Below are 21,049 nucleotides of genomic sequence, written 5' to 3' on the forward strand. Positions count from 1 at the left end.
AGTCCTGCGTTCTCTTTCTTCTTTTGTTTATAAGGGTTATGAGTCTGAGTGACGGGTAATCCTCTGTAACAGAGAGCAGCGTCCTGTGTACACTCAGCGTCTTTATCATCCTAAAACCCTCCAATAAAAATACCACAGTTCATTAACACCTGTGCTTTTTACCCACTGAAAAGATTTGCATATGGCAAGGCGAGAAGGGGACAAGGGGACGTGAAGGAGAGAGGGAAAATACAGAGAAAAGACACATTTAAATGGAAATAGAGTCTGGAGGGAGACGAAGTGGCCTGGCAGTCAGTGAGAAGAGAAAGCATATTTGTGTACTGTTTCCCAAGCGCCAGCTTTTCAGAAGCAGAGGGGGCGGGCATGTGTTAGTTTAAGGCACATAAAGAGAGTTTTAATCCTTTCAGAGGGGTCGTAATGGCCACGGAGAGGCGTCTCCAGGAGGGAAAGCCTTTCCGGAAAAAAAAGGGTCGCAATTCAGCACCCCTCTGGAACCACACAAATCAAACCTCTAAAGGCCTTCAAAGAGCAGAATGTGGGAAATGTGTTTGGGGTCCCGAGGGAGTGAAGCAAGGGGAAAAAGGAGGAAAAAGGCTTGTCGGCATCAATCAGTCGTCCTCTCTCACGTCCTCCCCGGGGTCAGATCTCTTTCCAGCCTCCGTCGCCCCCCTCCCCACCCCACCCATCATGCTCTCCATCCTAGTAACGCACCATTACAGAGGAATGTGGATTCACAAGGCTGGGCTCCATTATGTTGGCCTGCCTGGGGTTTGTAAAATGGGGGAGCTCAAATTCCAAAGGCTTTAAGAGCAAATTAGCAGTGTGCTGATGGGCTCCTGCTGTCTAAAGACACAGAGGTTTTAAAAGCAACTCAACTGACTCCGCTCTCAATGCCTCGGATCCTTTGACTTGCACGTTCTTACCGCAGTCTCAACACGAACAAACTTCCTACGCACATGGCGGGACGTTTACACACACACAAAGAACAGACAGTGTGCACATCGCAGCTCCTCAATGTATAAATACAAAGCAGGCTTTTAAAATAGACACGGCAAACAATATCACACACACAGAGTATCAAGCCAGCAGCAGGGTAGAATTGCTTCTTCTACTACCGTCTGTGCCGCAGATCCAGCACCTTTATTTAGCATTTCACAACTAATCAATTTCCATAACAGAAGCCAGACGCCGCTGCACATGGGACCCAGTGTGTGGCGTTTACACATGCTGCGCGCCTGAAATGGATTTTCTCATTCATCACTCAGCAGCACATTGGGATCTGTTTAACAGAGTGGCTCAGATGGATTTCTCCCAGCCCATACGCTGTGAGAAAGCACGAATACAACACACTGTGTCTGTCAATGGAATCGCAGTCGGCCTCGAGGAAATGCGTTATTTCCCATGCCACCCCAGAAAGCAACACATTAAACGTAATCGTAATGTGATATTGGTAAATAAGGTTGTCTGGAATAATGTGACAGATTCTAGTTTGTCTTGTAACACATCAAAAACTGCATGCTGGTTCCAGAACTCATACAATACCTACATTATAAAACAGTTTTGTAAAGACTGGATTATTTCTCACATATTATAATGTTGATTTTTTGGAGATTATAATATTAAAATTACAACTTTAAAATGTAATTTTACAGAAAACAACAATCATTTGGAGTATGTGCCTCCATGGGACAGGTATAATAATCTGTCAACAGCAATTTCACTATTACAGAACTGTAATTTACACAATCAATAACAAGCATATTGGCAGTATGGAATAAAGAAAGACCACCATACCTTTAACTGCAGCTGTGCTGAAGAGTTTCTCTGAGCTGGCATCTGAGCCCTGAGAGAGAGCGACAAAAAGAGAGTCAGTACATCTGCTTCAGGACTAAGCAGGTGGGCTTCATCATCAAAGGTAGCGCAGCACTAATGAGCGCAAAAATTCAGTCTCTTCCCAGAGCGGCCACTGGATGGCACTGTGGCTCCATGCGCAAAACGATGCGCTGCACTTGAAACGGGTTGAACGCATTAACATTTCTCTGTTATTGTGCAAACATCCAGCATTGCAATTTACACAGCATTTAGGTAATAAACGCCTATTTAAGTGACAATGTGGTGTCAAAGGGGCATCGGCTAATTCAATTGGTTAACCAGCAACAAAGATAGAACCATTGCAGTCCACCATTAGCGTCTGACCTGGCTCTCCACTCAGTCATTCGAGAGGAAATGATATGTGCACTTTTTAAACAATTTTGCAATTATTAACCAAGACAATAACAAACAGAAAATGTTTTGCTTGGAAGTTAACTTGTAAAGAGACACCTTGTAGCCTACGTCTTTCATTGGATACACATTGGACACAAAACAGCTCATTTGAAGACAATTATTCTGACAGGTATAGCAACACTAACGTTACATCCATAACCAGCTCGAGGCAAAAACGATACTGACAAGTTACGACAACCTTCCCAAATATGTGCACATTTTAAGTAGGTTACATTTAAAATGAGCTATGTAAATAAAATGTTAAGGTCATTTAAAGATCTAAAAATGTCAATAATAATGATTATAATAATAACAAGGTGATATGCATTCATTAACACATGACGTCAAGAGATTTCCACATAACGATGCGTTCGCGTGACCGCGAGTTTTTTTTTTAATCAAACCACAACCAAAAAACATCTGGCAACATTCACTGCAGAGGTTTCAACTACAATTATTCACAACCAACGACAAGAAAACAGCGCTCCCAATTCTCCAGCCATCGAGTAATCCACTGAAACTGCTTTAAAATTCCCATAAAACGTCGAATGACATTGTGGTAACGTTAATCGATAATTTATTGAGGAATATGAAGGTGCGGTGTACCTTTTAATGTGGCGAGGTTGGCATGGAGGAAAATAAGTCAAGAAATCACTTTTAGTAGGTTTAGTAAATACGCCGTTTCACATTCTGCTTGTCAAACAATGTAATCCATAAACAGGCGGCGAATTCCTCTCGCTCCCTTTGAGAGAATGACAGCCATGCAAAATAAGAAGCCTTTTCCCAGGGAAGAAGAAGAAAAACATCCAGAGCTCAAAGCGAGAGAGGCTCCTGGACAAAGACAGACATGTGTCTGGTACCCAAGAGCGCAGAGAAGTGGAGAAATCCTTCAGTTCGCCCCCTTCGCGCGAATTGGCCGTTTGAAATCCTCGCCAACCGTCGCTTCACGGAAGCTGCCGCTTATGTGCTTTTGTGTCAGGGGCGCGCTCAGTGACAAACCATCCGCGCGCCTCTCTCCCGTGCGCTCGTGCAGAGCTAGAAAATCCAACAAAGCGTACAGTATTTTCCTCCTATATGCAGATTTGGGTGGAGTAAAACCGCACTAATAACCCCGACCGCTACTTCCTTTCTTCGAAATCGTTGCTGGTTTTAAGCTCGTGTCCTGTCGCTGGCTCCCGTTCCTCGCGCAAGTGCTGCCTGTATCCATACAAACTCTCTCATTGACCCACAGCGCGACCGAGTCCTCCCACTTCCTGATTCTAACCTGACTTCATTCAGCTTCTACCCCCTGCTTCTTTCTGCCTCGCACACACGGAGCGTGCTTCCTCCGCTCAGCTTCACCGGACAGACGATGGGTGTGAGAGCGCGCGCGGGCGTGTGTGTACGGTGCTCAATGAGAGCTACTGGTAGCGGAGTCCTAAGTGCAAACAGGAGATGGCGCGACCAAGAGGGAGAGAGAGAGAGAGAGAGAGAGGTGGGGGGGAGCAGGAGGAGGAGGGAACTGGGATAGAATGATATTCTTTCACTCTCTGGCCGGAGTGAGGATGATGTCAGCTACTAATGAATTTCCCAGTAGGGTGCAGCTACTGTGAAGGGGAGGGAGACAGAGACTCTCTTCATGAGCAGCAACACACCTCTCTGGTTCCCTCAGCCACAGCCTTCCTTCATTGGGGTTAAAATCACCCAGGCTGACCCAGAAAAGCACCATTTGCCCTGCTGAATAATTAGCAGGGGGCAAAGATGTGCAAATTTACAGCTGTTCAAAAGTTTAGTATTTATAAAGATGCAGCATATTAAGACAGCCATATTTGCTGCAATTTCGCTGAGAAAAAGGTTCATTGTCCACTATCAATAGTGTAGAAAACCGCACACCCAACAGTCACTTTCAAACCAAGCAGTGTTCTGGTGGTCAACATGGTGAATTTGAAACATAAAAAACTTTGCCTTTATGTGAAATTCCAGATAACATGAATTCTTGTTGAAATGACAGGATTTTGCCCACACATTTTTGCCAAGCGACGATAAATGTGACAACACCTTTAGAAAATAACAAGATGGCAAGCTGCACGGTGTGTTGTTGAGACTAACATGGAGGGATATTTAACACCAGGAAAAAGAATTAAAGACTAAACTGATCAACCACGTCTTTAGCAATTATACGCTAAGACCGATCCTAATTGTGTTTCCAAACCGTGGTGTAATATTTACCTCCTTCCCCCAGGGTTTGAGGAAAAGCCTGAAGATCTAATTCCACTAAATCTCAATCCATGGCCACTCAAACCCAAACAATCCAGCAATCTTTAGATAAAGCCGGACATTCCTGGAAAATCTCCTTAATCTGACTGATTTGGGGTCCCGTGGCTTAGCAAACCAGTATTAACCCTCTGCACTGCGGGTCAATGGATTAACAAGGGACTCGCATTGCAGTGACCTCTGACCTTGACTGCCCCCAACAGAGTAAGAGAATGAGTTAGCTTATTGCTGGATGTTTATCTTTTCTTTTCTATATCTCTCACCCCTTCTCCTTTGAGCCAGGGGGGAAAAAGGAGCTGCATGCTCTATCAACATAACACCACATGCACTCAACCTCCAACATCTGCCTCAACCAAACAACAGACATGAGTTTATTTTTCTGTGTGAGTTAAAATTAAGTTCAACATGTATAGTCTATTGTGACCAACATTGCTGGAAAAGCAAAGTATTATTACATTATTTGCACAAATTAAAACTTTTAATAATACAAATTATTATAATTATTTGTATTTATTGCAATAATAATAATAATAATAATAATAATAAGTCAAAAGAAATAAAAATATTAATATTTGAAATGATTATTTCTTAGAATTGCTAAATAAAATACAATAAAAAAACAAAACTAATATTTTGTGTTATTAAAACTGAACTTAGAATAATACCTCAGAATTGCAAAAAATAAATGTAATATTATGTAAAAAATATTTTGATTATTTAAAAATGTTAAAAGTTTTTTTTGTCATCCTTCTCACAGTAGCCCCTTTCATGCAGCAATCGCGGTAAATTACTGTAAAATTACCAGAATGACTTTCAGCACCAAAATACCAGTCAATTCTGTGATGTCAGTCATTGGAAATTATCTTTAAACGCCGCGGCATTATCTTCATTCGCCCGCATGAGGAGAAGCGCTTCAGTTTAAATATCTGTTTATTATCAAATGTTTACATTTGAGTGACAGGCATAAGGGGATGATCAAACAGAACACTTTTTTGCTCTTAAAAATACGAGATGCGCACAATAGAATCCAACTACAGAGCCGCAGCGCTGATTGATGGAAAAGAAGGCTTGGTCTCAAGCGCAACACGTTGAAAAAGCTGCAAGATGTGGCGAAACGGTCAAAGATATCCATCCAGTGCATATAGATTTACATAAAAAAACTATTGAAAAGCAGCGTATTTTTGAACAGGTATGTGATCTCATGATCACACATGATCTCTTACCAGTAATTTACTGGTAATTTACCAGTAAAGACTGTATGTGTGAAAGGGGCTATTTATTCATCATATGGATAAACTGACAATGACAAAGAAATGAAATGCAGTGATCCCAAGGGATCAGAGAGAAGTCAATGCCACTCAAGGGAGAGGAGGGGGTAGGCTTTTAAAATACTTCCCCTCACACATTTTTGCCCTCTGCTAATTTCTGTCACAACAAGCCTGAGGTAATCTAGGTTTAGCCCACAGACTTTCAGAATACAGAGGCATCTGAAGCTTATTAGGTCTATCAGACTCTAAATGAGCTAAGTGGAGTCTGTGGAGGACAGGTTTAGTGCTGCTTAGGGGCCTCCTGCTCCCATTCCCAGGATCAGGTGGTCAGCGCAGGGCCACTATCAAAAACCCTTGAGAGTTTCAAGGAAACATCATTGGTAATTATCCATACAAAGTGCAGTGGATACATGTTCAAGCAATGAGTTCTACTGACCCTTTTAAGCACTTTAATTGCAGTTGCAACAAATATGCCAGGACAAAATTGTAACAGGAAACATTTTCAATTTTATTCAAAATTGAAACAGATCCATGTATCATAATAATATTCTTTCTTTCTTTTTTTTTTTTTCATTTGAGGTTCACATTTACTACATAATATATTATGCTTGTCATTTTTTTCTAAACCGTATAGTATATTTTTATTTGGACGTAACCGTGGCAAAATTGGTTTGGCTATAAAAAAGGGCCCTTTTTCATCTATATTTGATTAAATAGATATGATTACATTATGATTACATATGGAGCATGTAAGGGTTTGGATGAGGTGCACCAAAGCAGCCTTCGTCCCCAAAATCAGAGCTCGCTTTCCTAAATGCCTATCATCAGATTTGAGCGAAACCTCAAGCCTGTGATTACCGCTCTCCGCTCCACAATCAACGTCCGGATCTCTCAGCGCAGATTATTTTTAATTCAAATGAAACGCTGACAGACTACAGAAAGCAGGGAGAGAAACAGAGAGAGAGAGAGAAAGAGAGAGAGAGAGAGAGAGAGAAAGAGAGAGAGAGAGAGAGAGAAAGAAGTGGAAGGAAATGCAGTGAGAGAACATGTCGCAGAGTTGCCAAGAAACTAATTTAAAGTGGCAGTGGGGTATGGAAAAGCACTTGGTGAAGCTTGCCAGAAAAGTGGAAAAGGAGATCAAACATTAATATCGAGAGTTATGCTATGCATGCCAGTAATTGCTGTCTGTGCCTGTAAAATTCCGCCTATAGACCATAAGCCCTTTCTGCTGTCGTTTTGTCATATTTTATTCCTTTTTCTGGCCTTTATCCACTGCTTCAAAGTAACCAGAGCTGCATTTTGCCTTTCTCCTTTATACCTCCCTCCCATTCCCTTCCCTGCTTTCTTTCCCCCTCAAAACGCATGGTTTAATTTCATAGGAACTCGGTGCTAGATTGCAATCACAAGAGATCGGTACTCTGTTATGGTCTCTACAGCTATTACGGAAGCAATCTCTCATTCTCATTCTCTCTCGTTCCCTTTTAAAATATTGCTGTGCATAAGTGTAACCTGAGGGGATTGGATATAATGTGTTAAATAGGGTAGCTCTGACCGGCCCTTGTCTGTAATCTCCTCTCTTGTATTCTCTCTGTGCTCTTTTCAGCTAGAGCCTTTGAGAGACACTCAAAAGAAAGGTCCATTTCTAGTGACACTTAAAACTTCGCCAGTCAGGAGGGAACATTGACCAGATCATCTGGGAGGCCTTCGGGATGGTATTAGTGGTGTGTAAAACACCAGATCGACAATGCTAGCCCAGAGGAGGGGAGAGGTTTTTCACAAGACAAAAGAGCTGCGGACACAGATGCAAAGATGGAGCGATCTGCTTTCCTCGGTTCTTTTCCACAAACAAAAATCCAGAGCGATAAGGCTCCTCCGGTTCCACCGGCAGCCACTGTCTGCAATCTGCTAAGCGCTGCACTGTTCACGAGAAGAAATAATAGCACAGTGTATGTACAGGTACGCGTGTTGTACTGGAACAGCAACACCTTTTGTTGGCTTGAAACTACTTAACAAATTTCTACAAATGAATTTGAATGGACCCGAATTTAAATTTTTGAGTGAAGGATCACTTTAAGATAAGTGAAAAAAGAGCAAAAAAATAAAACTGATTTACTTTTAGAGGTATTTGCCTGCATTATTAAATATGCCAGAATGTGAAAGTCTTGAATGCTTTGAAATGGAACAGTCAACAAAACAGGTGAACCTTGAGCCGCGCACACACAAAACTCGAAACGCAAAACTCCAGATAATCTTCCATCTCTCACTCCCTGTTTACAGGCAGTGGTACAACACTTTTCGCTGCTGAGACTTATCTGTGTGAGACCGCTCAACGCAGCCTATGACAGCTCCTCTAATCTCCCTCCTCCCCAAACACAGCGCGCTGACAGCCGCTCTCTCTTCCTTCCTCAGATTCCCTACCATACATATATTAATCTGTCATTCACACAGCACATAACAGTAGGGGGAAGATGTACACGTACACAGCCTGTAGTAACACACAAATATGTGACGTGCAACGCAAACTTCACAACACACTCATTCAGGGATTTAAAAAAAATTATACTGACAATTGGACGCATCAAGAGAATGGAGAAAGTTAGATACAAGTTAGATGAACATATGTGAACAAGAAGAAAAAAGGGGGAGGAGGGAGTACGAGACGTCCATCAGTTCCACCGAGACATTAGGAATTTTAAAAGCAAGCTGTCTATTCAGACTAAATCATCTTCGGCTTCCGCGCTTTGTGATATGACCCTCATAACGTGTATCATTTCACACAGGTCCAGGAAACGCACGCACTTAGCTTACCCAGCGGGAAAAAAAGAGAGTGAGTGTGTAACTGAAGTATTATCAGTTTGTCTAGATACTATCTCCCTCAGTCAAAAGGCGGTTTAGAGCAGGCAAATGGTATGCGCAGTACAATGTTCAACATTATCACCATCTGGAAGCCCATAATGACACGGGCCAGAGTCAAGCCAGTTGGCTGATAAGCACCAGTGCAGGTCTAGCCGCTCTCTCGCTCTTTTAAAACAAACTGGACAGGAAAATTGGTTTATCCCTCCTGTCTCAAATGCTCTGGTTACGCCCTTAATATGTTTTCGTCTGTCGTTCACTCAACATATTTTCAGCGGGAAGGAAAGGAGAGAAAAGCAGAGGGCCCTTTTGGTCCAAATTACAGGCATGACTGAGAGTACAGGTCGCAGTGCCAAGAGTCATCTCAGAGCAGTCAGTCACACAAAACAGCCATAAAAATCAGCAGAAAAACCAATGCATGCATGAATGCAAAAATAATAATAATAGTGTTTAAACACATCCAGGATTTATTCATTCAAATAAACCTGTGCCATATGGATATTATTTAGTTATATAAAGTTGTAACGCACATGGAAACACACATAAGCAAAACATTATGTCATAATATGCGCAATGTTAAAAATCTAATTCCTCCTCAGTATCATTGGGGTGTAACTGCTCAGAGCTAAAAACAGTGAAACCATTACACTGATCTGGTTTGTGGCCATTTTGGTTCAGGCTTATGAACATCCCTTATTAATACCCCTGTCTAATGGACTCAAACTGGTTATGAAAAAGAAGGAAATTATATTAGGGGTCAGTAAGATTTTCTTTTAAAGAAATTAATACCTTTAATTAACAAGGACATACGAAATTGATCAAAAATGACAGTAAAGATGTATAACGTTACAAAAGATTTCTATTTCAAATAAATTATATTCATCAAAGAATAATGAAAAAAAAAATGTATCTCAGTTTCCACAAAAACATAAAGCAGCACAACTGATTTCAACATTGATAATGATAAGAAATGTTTCCTGAGCACCAAATCAGCATATTAGAATGATTTCTGAAGGATCATGTGACACTGAAGACTGAAGTAATGATGCTGAAAATTCAGCTTTGCCATTGCAGGAATAAATTACAGTTTCAAATATATTAAAATACAAAACAGTTATTTTAAATTGTAACTATTACTATTTTTGCAGAATTTTTGATGAAATAAATGCAGCCTCGGTGAGCATAAGAGATGTCGCTCATAAACATTTGAAAAAATAAGAAGACTTTCCAAGATTGCTTTTGTTTATTAGTGAGATAAGGGCCGCCAATATTACATCCCTTTTTGAATGAATGAAATACAGGAAGAGATAAAGAGCACAGGACAGAGATAGACAGAGAGAAAGCTAAATAAAGGGATCATGAGAGACAGACACAGAGGGAGGGCGAGCAAGACAGAGAATCCCGCTGTGACTTTAAGGTAAATCACGGCAGGAAATAACCAGGAAGCGTGCCATCAAAATCTGTCTGACCTGCCATAGATCGCTGGGGCCCAAAGCGCTCTGGATGACAGCAGAAACATGCGGGCAGTGGGGGGAGGACTAGGTCTCTCAAACGCCCTGTCAGGACCTCTCTGTCAGCCCCAGTGCGCAGCCCCCACCCCCGGTCCGCCTCGACTGACTCACTCCAGGCTTCATTGGTTTGAAATGCTACAAAGTGGGCGTCTGATGACTGGCTCTCTGGGGATCAGAGATGGCCTCAAGACTTCAAACACCAGCAGGCTGACAGGCAGCGAGGGAGGTCTCTTTCCTCCTCTCCGTCTCTCTAACTGCATCTCACCCCATGCCCCCACCAGCCCTGGAGGGGTTTCTAATTGCGTTTCACAGGGAGAGCCCAGCTAAATAAGGTCCTTGTTCTCTCTCTGGCTGCTACCCTGCTGGGGGGCAGAGAGACGGAGAGATCGAGAGGAGGTGTGCCTCCCCTGTGTGACAGAAAGCTTTAACATGTCAGAAATCTTGTGGGAGAGAAAGACAGAGAGCTTTGATTTCCCTGCAGGTAACAGAAGTACACGACAGAACGAACGAGAGGAATGATGGGGGAGAATGAACAAAGAGGGAGTGATGGGAAGAATGGAATAAAGCACTCATAACCCTTAGGATGACACGAACGCTTGCGTGCGAGTGTGTAATGCAACAAGGCGATGAAGATGAAGTCAAGACAATGGCACATGAGGATCTACTTTGAAGCTGTCTGGATTTAAATATTTCATGCTCAGCTCTGGCCCCTCCCCTTGTTTGTGGCCTTTCATTATCTCCCCTTCAAAGAGGGCCGGCGGTGGCAAGTCACAGTCCTCGCCTACAATCTGCGCTGGCCTTATCTGTGACAGCATCTCATTAACCGCACACGCCAATTAAAACAATTACTGATAAGAGAGGTGTATCAGAGCCCGCAAACACACAACAGATACGAGATGTCTGCACTGATTAACACATGTTGTTATCAGGAGGAGCGCTAATCGCTGTCTTATCTCGAGTGTGCCGAGCTGCCTACACAAGCAGATGTGATACAACATACAGGATCACACTCTGGATTTTAACCATTAGATTTTCTGCTCTAGGCTGTACAAAAAATAATGTAACGGAAGTTTACTGAAGAAGGGCACAAGATAAAAGGCATTACAGTGATTTTACCATAGCCAACTTTTTTCAAAAATGTAATAATTACATTTATACATTTACAGAAAAGTATCACTGTTTGTAACATTTATTTTAAGTAGAAAACTTTAGTAACATTATAAATGTCTTGCCTGCCTCACCATCCACCTTGCTTTATGTAAATCATCACTGGCCATTAAAACACAAACAAATTAGTCAACCACTATTAAATTATTATTAACCAAACAGTTGTGTGACACCATTGACTTCCATAATATTTTTTCTTTGCATCTATGGAAGTCAATGGGGGCCCAGCCGGCCCACAAGTGTTTGGTTACCCATATTCTTCAAAATATATTCTTCTGTGTTCAGGTTTGGAACAACTTGAGGGTGAGTAAATGGTGACAGAATTTTAATTTTGGGGTGAACTATCCCTTTAACGCAGGCTTTGAATGTGGCTCATCCAATCAGATAGAGCCGGAACTGTTTAATAAAGTTGTGTTCAAAAGCATTAGAGCCACTATATCATGTTAAATCTCCTCTAAATGAGTCCTTTCAGGGTGTGTGTTTGTATGTTTACGCTCAATCTCCTGTGTGGCCTGATTTGTAAAGTAGATTTCCAGGTGGTTGCAATGCATATCTGTGTGTGTTGTGTTATAAGGGCCGCCTGTCTGGCTGTAATAGAGATGCCTTTGAGAGTGCCTGTACTGAACCCGCGTCGAGTCGGCGGAGGCATTCCTCACGTTCTCGGCACACTTACATCCCTCTGACGAGCTAAATGTGGACTTTGTGAGGCCTCTGCCCCGAGAGGAGAGAAGCACACATTCACAGTAAGATGGAGTTATTCCACTCGACTCCACACACACGCGTTCAGAATGTGCACACATCGCAAAGTGAGTCTAGGGGTGTTGATTCGTTTTTACATAGATTTGCACAGCTTTGAATGGGTGAGAAAGAGTGTGAGCATGTGGGGAGAGTGTTAGTATACAGTATGTGCATGATATGTGTGTGTAATTTGTATATGTATGTATGTAGAAATGTGTGAAGGTGAGTTTCCTGTCAGGTTGATCTGTGTGTGAATGTGTGTGAAAGCTGGCTTTGTCAGGGTAACACGGCTCAACAGAACAGTTTTTCTCTTGGTCCGGTCGGACCATTAGTGAAGATTATTATGCGCTCTGCCAACATTTTCACTGACGCTATTTACATTTTAATTTTTAGCGCTATTATGTATTGTCAATGTGCCAGAAAAAAAATTACTGTGTTAATTTGCAATAATACCAAGAAATTCCAAAGCTATAATGTAAATCCAGATAAATTAATATAAATTGATAAACATGGCCCTTTTTTGCTAGGAAACATCTAATTAATAAATAAATAAATAGTGGAGCTATTTGATTGAGCGTCTAAGTCTGAAGGAAGTGGGCAAATTGGATAATGTGTGTTTGTACGATTCAATCATTATTAGTCGTGTCAGCCTGGCTTAGTCTGACCTCTGTTTAACAACACAAGACTGAAAAACACAAAAACAGAGTGAGAGAGACTGTAAGAGGATTTACCAATGAACACATTATCTACACACACTGACTTCCATAAAGTCTCACAGCACACACTGATCTAACTGTAGTGAGGGAAAGATAATCTCTGGAGGAACACTAAACCTGGACTAACACACATACAAGAGAGGGCAACAGTTTTAGTGCGTTGATAAGGCAGCATCCTGAAGCTTCAAAAAGCCATTGGGCCTTTGCGTCACTGCGACACTGAGGGAAAAAAACATGAACACATGCACAGACAATTTTAAGTAAAACCTTAATGTCTGACAGCTCCCACTGCAAACCCTTCTAACAACACATACAGCCATCAGTAGCCAGATGGCGGCTCATAAAGCAAACATAATCTGTGCCAGAATAAAGCTCTACTTTTCCAGGTGCTGAGAGCGATCTCTACTGAGAGTTACAACCAAATGGCACCTCAAAACACGGGCCCTGAGGATATTAAAAAAACAGGATTGACATTCACGCTTTGTGAGGTCTCAAGACTTTGAGAGTTCAACAACTCTCAAACATTCAAAATCTGTTAATTAGTGTTCGCTAAGGCAAATAAGTAATACTTAAGCAGAAAAGGGAATAGTATAAAGTAATTATAAAGTGAAAAGAGTTTTTGTTTAGATGAAACTAAAAAGTCATTTTTTGGGGAATCGAACAACACTAGCCGCACTGTTTATTTGATTCACAGCAAAGAAGCAGCTTATACGAGTCTATAATGGTGGTCTAATCCATTTTCCATTCTCCGCTTTAAAACCATAAACTTGTAGTGTAACAGTTTACTTTTCATTTGTCTGCTTACAAAAACAAAAATCAAACTTTATCATTTACACTCAATCAAGATTTAAATTAAATAAGATTTTACTGATTTCACGGTCAAAAGACTGTCTAGTAACAAACCTCTTCCTCCTCCTAATTAAAAAACAAGGTTATTCATACATTTGTATAATGTATGAAATTGACTAATGCCATAAAATAGACTCTAAATATTAAAAATATACAGTACAAATATTAAAATACAAAAATCACTCTTAATATCCAGACAAAAAATAAAACTCTTAACTTTGTCATGGCTCTAAGAGAGTAATTCGTTTGGCAATCGGTCTACATAGATGTATGTCATAGACTCATTCAGTAATCAAGACTTTATTGCGTGCACTGTGTTATCGATTCACTAAAAATAAAAAATAAAAATCATGTTATTTAATTTAAAAGGAACATTGCTAGTCATTGATGGAATAATCACAATACACTTTTAAATGTTAACAGATCAACTTAAGAATAATTTTCTACTGCATATAAAAAAATATATACTGTATCTATAATACACACACACATATTCTCTCTTACACACACAGAGCCACTGTCTGTTCTCCCCAGCAGCACTGCTGTGTATCCTCACGGGCCCTGCGGTGGGAACTGTGGTGTCAAAACAACATTGCCATTTTTTTCCTCACTTTTCCGTGGTGTTGCTTTGTTCACTTGGCCGTGTCTGATTCCCCCCGCTCCTTTCCTGATGCATTTTTTAGAAGTTACGCAGCAAACATTGTGTTCCAACGCATCAAAAAGACTATTTAGAGCTCCCAGGATTAACAGCTCTTGTTAAATCGAAGGTTACACTTGGCACAACCATAAAAAATTGAGCAGCTAACTATATTAACCAGGCTGAGCGGCGTGAACTGCATTTAAAAGATAACACGGTTTCTTTTAGCATTACTAATTCATCCACAAGGCCTGCTGGTGAAATGCAAAAACACTGGGATACAGAAGCTCACACGAGTGGAGACATGAATTGAACATGCTCTCTCTCTGTGTCTGTCTCACCCTCAGACCCGAAACATCGATTTCTCCCCATGTGTCGATACGTCTTCACTCACAAAACACTCAAAACAAACTATCCCACCACGGAGAGTAATTACCCAATCACTGCCTCTGAAACTGATAGAACAAATGCTGAACAAGTGTCTCACGATGCTGGGAATCCCCCTTTGCTGGATTATATTTGCACACAAACTACCCATGAGTGCAGCAGGTGTGAGTGTTTTGGGAAATAACATTGTTTACAACACTAGACCGACTCCAGTGCATCTCCTACAAATGACAAACTATAACTGACATGTACAGGTTTCTAATGAAATATCTTGCTGTCTTGTTGTGGCTGATCTCATTGGCTAATGAAACTCATGGGATTGCGCTGGTATTTTGCTTTCCTCGTAAGTCAAGTCTTTTTATTTGCATAATGCTTTTCACAATCTATGCTGTTTCAAAGCAGCTTTATAAAAAATTTTACCTTAAAGGGATAGTTCACTTTGAAATAAAATTTTGGTATGTTTTAGCTTACCTCAAGGGCATCCAAGATGTAGGTGTCTTTTTTTCCGCAGTAGTTTCAATTTTGATATTTTTAGGTCAAACCGTTCTTGTCTGTCAGTCATATAATGCAGGTCGATGGTCACTGTCTCAAAGAGCATGCACAGAGTCCAAATTAAAACAATTCCCCGTCGTCCAAATTAAACAATTCCCCATCGTAAGTACACATTGATGGCCTAAGACACGAAACGAGCGGTTTGTGTGAGAAAACGAACAGTATTTATATCGTTTTTACCTCTTATACACAGCCATGTCCAAGTGATCTGATCTGACGTGTACGCAGACTGGTGCATAGATATATACACTAGATGTCGCCTTAAAGACATTCGTTCCAATGAACTGCCGTAGACAAGGCGACATCTAGTGTGTATATATCTATGCACCAGTCTGCGTACACGTCAGATCAGATCACTTGGACATGGCTGTGTATAAGAGGTAAAAACGATATAAATACTGTTCGTTTTCTCACACAAACCGCTCGTTTCGTGTCTTAGGCCATCAATGTGTACTTACGATGTTGAGTAATTTGGACTCTGTGCATGCTCTTTGAGACAGTGACCATCGACCTGCATTATATGACTGACAGACAAGAACGGTTTGACCTAAAAATATCGAAATTGAAACTACTGCGGAAAAAAAGACACCTACATCTTGGATGCCCTTGAGGTAAGCTAAAACATACCAAAAATTAATTTCAAAGTGAACTATCCCTTTAAAGTGTCATGAAACCCTAAAACACTTTTTCTGAGATGTTATCAGATAATTATGTACAGGTTACACATCAATGAAAAAAATTATAGCACTCCAGTTTATTATTAAGGAAAATTTGTTTTTCTGAGCCATTTCGAAAAGTGAGGTATATGCGCTTATTTAGAGTGATGATTGGCTGCCATGACTGGATAGTACGCGTTTATGTCATCAGTTTCTAAACTTTTATCCGCATTTATTCATGAGAATGAACGCTGTTCATTTCAGCGCTGTTCGTTTACCTCTGCCTGTTCATTTCGGTACGTCTGATCATGAAAGCGATGACACAATGAATTATTCTGATACACAGAAGACAATGAAGTAGACGGAAAATTCAAAGAAGAATGGACAAAAAAGTAACTATGCCTTTATTTTTTCTGTGTTAAACTGATGTGTATAATTTCTACAAAGATTGTAGAGCTTGTAAATATAATGAAAATATAAATATAAATATAATCAGACCTTTTAAATGTTTTTCCTCATTTTGCATATAACAGCTTCTAACAGCTTTCAGCTTCTGCTTCATCCTGCTCCTTTTCAAACATATTGCAATTATTGTTATAATACTTGCAACATACTTATTGTATTTATATATTTTATTTTATTAGTATCTTTTTTGTTGTTCGAAATAAAAATAAACAAAGAAATATAACAGCGCTGCAAAGTTATAATGCTGATTTGTTATTTAAAATGTTTTTATTTTTTATAAAAATGTATTTGTTTTGATCATGATAGTTGTTAGTAGTCTTTAATGACATTTTTGTGAGTTTTTCGTCATAGGGTTATATTTTAAAAATAGGTTACCCCCAAATCTGCGTTTCATGACACTTTAATGTCTTAAACTAATAGTTCTGTCCCAAAAATTCGGTCATAATTTAATCGCCCATAAAATGTTGTTCCAAACCTACATGAATTTTCTTTTTATGTGGAACACAAAAGGAGAAATGCTTTTTTGTCCATACAATGGAAGTGAGAGAGGCCCAAAACATTAATTTTTTTTGTAAACTATCCCATAAAATCATCCAGTAAACAAGCCAACTGTGGCAATAGATAAGTACAGATAAGCAGAATCTTAAAAAAATTTAATTATATATATATATATACTGATTGTGGAGGAAAATATATGGCACTTTTACTCAAATTGCAATGGTAAAAGTAGTTAAATTAAGCTCTACTATAACAACAAACAAGAACAATATGAATGACAGGCAGATTTCAGGCAGACCGCCAATAATGGGGACCAAGTCAACCACCTGATACAGTAGTCAAGTCGGATCTGTAAATCTGTTCTCTTTAACAGTAAGTATCATGCCCGTAGGCCTGTCTTCCAGTCTGTCAGCTGTTTTGTCATGGGGTCATGTGTGAGAGAGAGGTCAAATGTTACATTTCAGGCTTCAGGTGGTCAGCTGTAAATACTTCAGGGTTGACTGACATCCGAACGACCCCTCGTGAAGCAGGCCAAGTCACGGGCACACAGACAGACAGAGGGACGCACTCACACACACACACAGACGCTCAATCCTTCTCAGCATACAATTGTTCCCTGATTACTCAAAGCATTCCAGCAAATGGCTGATTACACAATCAGAGGCCTTTGAAGCAGAATGATTCTCCTGTGGCTTCTGTAATGGAGGCAAAATGAAACCTGTCCACTTGCCTTAGAAGAGACGTCTGATGAGACCTTCATCTGGGAAAACGAGAGCAAGAAAGGAAAAGAGAGATGGAGGGAGAGAGACATGGGGGAAATACACTACTAACACAGCACATCAATCACTGCACCCATGGGGAGAGAAAGAGAAAGAAATGTGTTCCCTCCTTCCGTTTCTCTCCCCTCTCTGTGGTCTTATTATTTCTGTAGAGCGTCTGGTTGAGGTGCTCAGGGAAATGTGAAGGTGACTGTGGTACCAGACCAATGATTGATAGAGCTGAAACAATCAATCCATCTATCCATCCATCCATCCATTCACCAATCTAGTCACTCACTTTCAACACTTTGAGAAATTATCCACCAGGGATTTTTCACATTTGTCTATTTTTTTGTGTGCTAATTATCGATTGCAAATGCCTCGAATTAACAAGCAGTTGAACAGGTGTACCTAAAAAAATAAATAATTTATATATATATATATATATATATATATACACACACAGTATATATACATATCTAGTTTTTTTTTAGATTTCATTTATATTTCAGTTACCATTTATTTTATTTCAAGTGACGAAAACGTAATTTTTTTTAATAGTTTAAATTTTTGTTAACTACAATAACCCTGATTTAGTCAAAAGGTGTTCCACAGCATGAAGTTATTCCTTCATGTGCAAAGATTGATGCTACCTGTATAACAAACATCTTAGTTTTGATTTGGCTACAAAAAAACAAAAAAAACAGAATCTAATGTGTTAATATTTGTCTGGTTGGTAGGCCGTGTGCAGAATGTGAACGTGTAACGCTTACTGATTTCTCCGCCATCAAGTTTATGCAAATGAGAGAGCACTTGCTGGCCTCAAGAGTAAATTAACAGCACTCTTGTAGGGCATTCAGAGGAAGTGAGAGGCATTGTGATGGGTCATCATGTACAAAAGACCTAGTCACATACAAATACACACAAACAGCAGGTGCATAGAATGGTATAACTTTGCTAAAGCAAGCATCACTATTATTTGAACCAAACCCAACGTATTAAATTTTGGCACAAGACTTGAGCACCATCTCAGGACCAGAATTCTTTTGAACACCTTTGTAACGCAGTAACAACAACCTAGAACAGTCAGAATTGTGACAATGATTTTTGCATTAGTCAACAGCAGTTGTATTTTCTTGAAAGTGTAAAAATCTAATTTCTTTACTCTTCCATTTTGTTGTGCAATATCTACTCTTGCTCCAGTCCGTATATAGCCCACCCCCCACTGCTCCTCTGGCTGTCGGGAGGATCGATACCAGGTCGCACTGTCAGGGCCAACAGATGTAGAGTTCTCATTTAACACCTGACAAAGAGGAACACACCAGAGAGACAAGCACAGGGCAGGGGTCAGGGGTCAACCTGCAGCCTTGTCAGTGCTAAGCATCAGGCTTCAGGCCAGTACGAGTGAGGCAGATAAAGACAGCAAAACACAGTTTATAACCTGACTCGGCCCTTCCTAGTTTGGGCAGATACAATACATATATATGCATCAATTTCACTAAAAGTTTTTACGCTTGCATGAGGTGGTTTTCAGGCAATTTGAAAAAGGAATATTTTGCAAAACTGCAATGTTCACCTGGCGTACGTAAAATTAGATCGTTCTTTAAAGATGGCGCAGTATGTTTGGACAGAAGACGAGACAGAGTTCTTCATTAAACTCATAAAAGACAAAAGAAATACGGGAATACTGGATTCTAAGCAACAACAAAAAAATGCCACAATTTATCAAGACCTCGAAGCAGATAGTAGGGAGAAACACCCAGAAACACCTCATATGTGCAGCTCCCAAGTATAAGGGGCTTTCCTTACCATTAATGCTTGGATAACACGCCTACAGTACGTCTCCTTCGATTAAAAATAATGGCTAGTGCGGTGGCTGCGATATACTTAAACCTACTACATCCGGTGCCATGAGTTTTGGAACGACTTATCGCGAGAGGAAACAATTATGTTTTAGTTGCATAACATCGATTAATGGAAACACAGTCATTTCACAATAGTTTTTAACAATTATAGATAACAAAAGTTATCAACATTTAGAAAATCTGTAATGGAAACCCGGCTAATGATGTCAATTGAAAAAGTTTTTGACGGACGTGATAACGTGCGTGAGGGGTGAACTATGATTGATTTTTGTGTAATTATAAAACGTGCTGAAAAGACGTTTGAAATGTTCTTCTGTAGTTCACTGTACTTATTTGAAGGAATAAAGTGGCTTAAATAAATAACATGTTACTCAGAGACTAACATGTTTGGCTTGTCAAAAATGGTACATTCAGCTGTCGCAAATTCGTTGACTTTTGAAAGTCAAGTTCATTTTTTTTTACCCGGAAAAGAGTGATTTTGTTGCACAAAGTTTGTAACAAGTTTGTTTGTTTTAAACCATGCAAATGCAGATCCTTTTGTCAATAATAGTGAAAAATCAGTTTTTAAAACCATTTCCAATTCTACCCCTTAGCAGATTTTGACTATACTAATATAAGATATACAGTATATTAGGGCTGTCAATAGATTAAAAAAAATACGTTATCGTGAAATTAAGCATTCAACGTTTAAATAGTTTAACACATTTATTTTGTCATCATTTGCTATATCCAGCAAAGTAATCCATCAGACTGAAGGGTGACTCTCACAACAATGTATTTTCTGCAAGCTTTTTTCAAGGTAAATGTAGGTGTCTTTTAAAAAAAGGACAGTTGGAGACTCCAAAAGGATACCAAATAACCAAATGATATAAGGAGTCCATTTAATTCATAATTTTATCCACACCAAAGCACCCATGAAAAAACAACAACAACAACAACCAAAAAAAACATAACAGAAACAAACTTTTCAAAATGTACAGTGTACAGTATCTGTACAGTGCAACGGCAAAGATATTGCTTACATTAAGTCAAGTTGCGATACCAAACAGGACCACAATATTGATATTTGTGCATCAATATAACGGACTCACGCGTGCTTACTTTACGACCCCTGTACATCACCGCAATCGCCTTTACCTTGATTACAAACTGCATCCATCAAAACTTTACTAGCAAGACACTGTTTTGTTTTATCCAGAATTAGACAGAGCTTGTGTTTTAAAGCGAAAAACACACTGGAATGAATAATTCACTGAAAACGCAAAGCGAGTCTCTATTCTCTCTGCCATCTCTAATGCAATCAGCCTGTTTTTTTTTAACGTTGTTATGGACTGATTGTTTCAATGAATTTGCTTACTGGATCATTGAACTGAAAAATTTCCTGGAGTTTAGCGTCTTAAAATGATCTGATTGCAAACAGAGAAGCAAAATCGTGTTAAAGGGTTTGAATAGAAATTTCCAGCCAGGGTTACAGGTGCTTGTGCCATAGTAATGCGCTCGACTTCTGAGATCATATAACTGCATGACGCAAATTACATTAATGACTCAATTTCAATACGTTTTTTTTATTGCTTTAGTAATTTATTTGGTTTTGCGTACAATTATTTTAAC

At 39.8% G+C, this 21,049-nt stretch overlaps 1 protein-coding gene across 6 annotated transcripts in view; it reads right to left on the bottom strand.

Annotated features, from left to right (window-relative positions):
• auts2a (activator of transcription and developmental regulator AUTS2 a) overlaps positions 1–21,049 on the bottom strand; it is a 346,002-nt gene that overhangs the window by 47,149 nt on the left and 277,804 nt on the right. For all 6 annotated transcript variants that reach the window (XM_082157791.1, XM_082157789.1, XM_082157790.1 and 3 more), the window contains one exon: positions 1,795–1,843. In XM_082157791.1, the coding sequence (XP_082013917.1) occupies positions 1,795–1,843 (49 nt within the window). The remainder of the gene's footprint in view (positions 1–1,794; positions 1,844–21,049) is intronic.

Source organism: Leuciscus leuciscus (assembly GCF_965113295.1).
Source record: "Leuciscus leuciscus genome assembly, chromosome: 24".
Classification (NCBI taxonomy): Eukaryota; Metazoa; Chordata; class Actinopteri; order Cypriniformes; family Leuciscidae; genus Leuciscus; species Leuciscus leuciscus.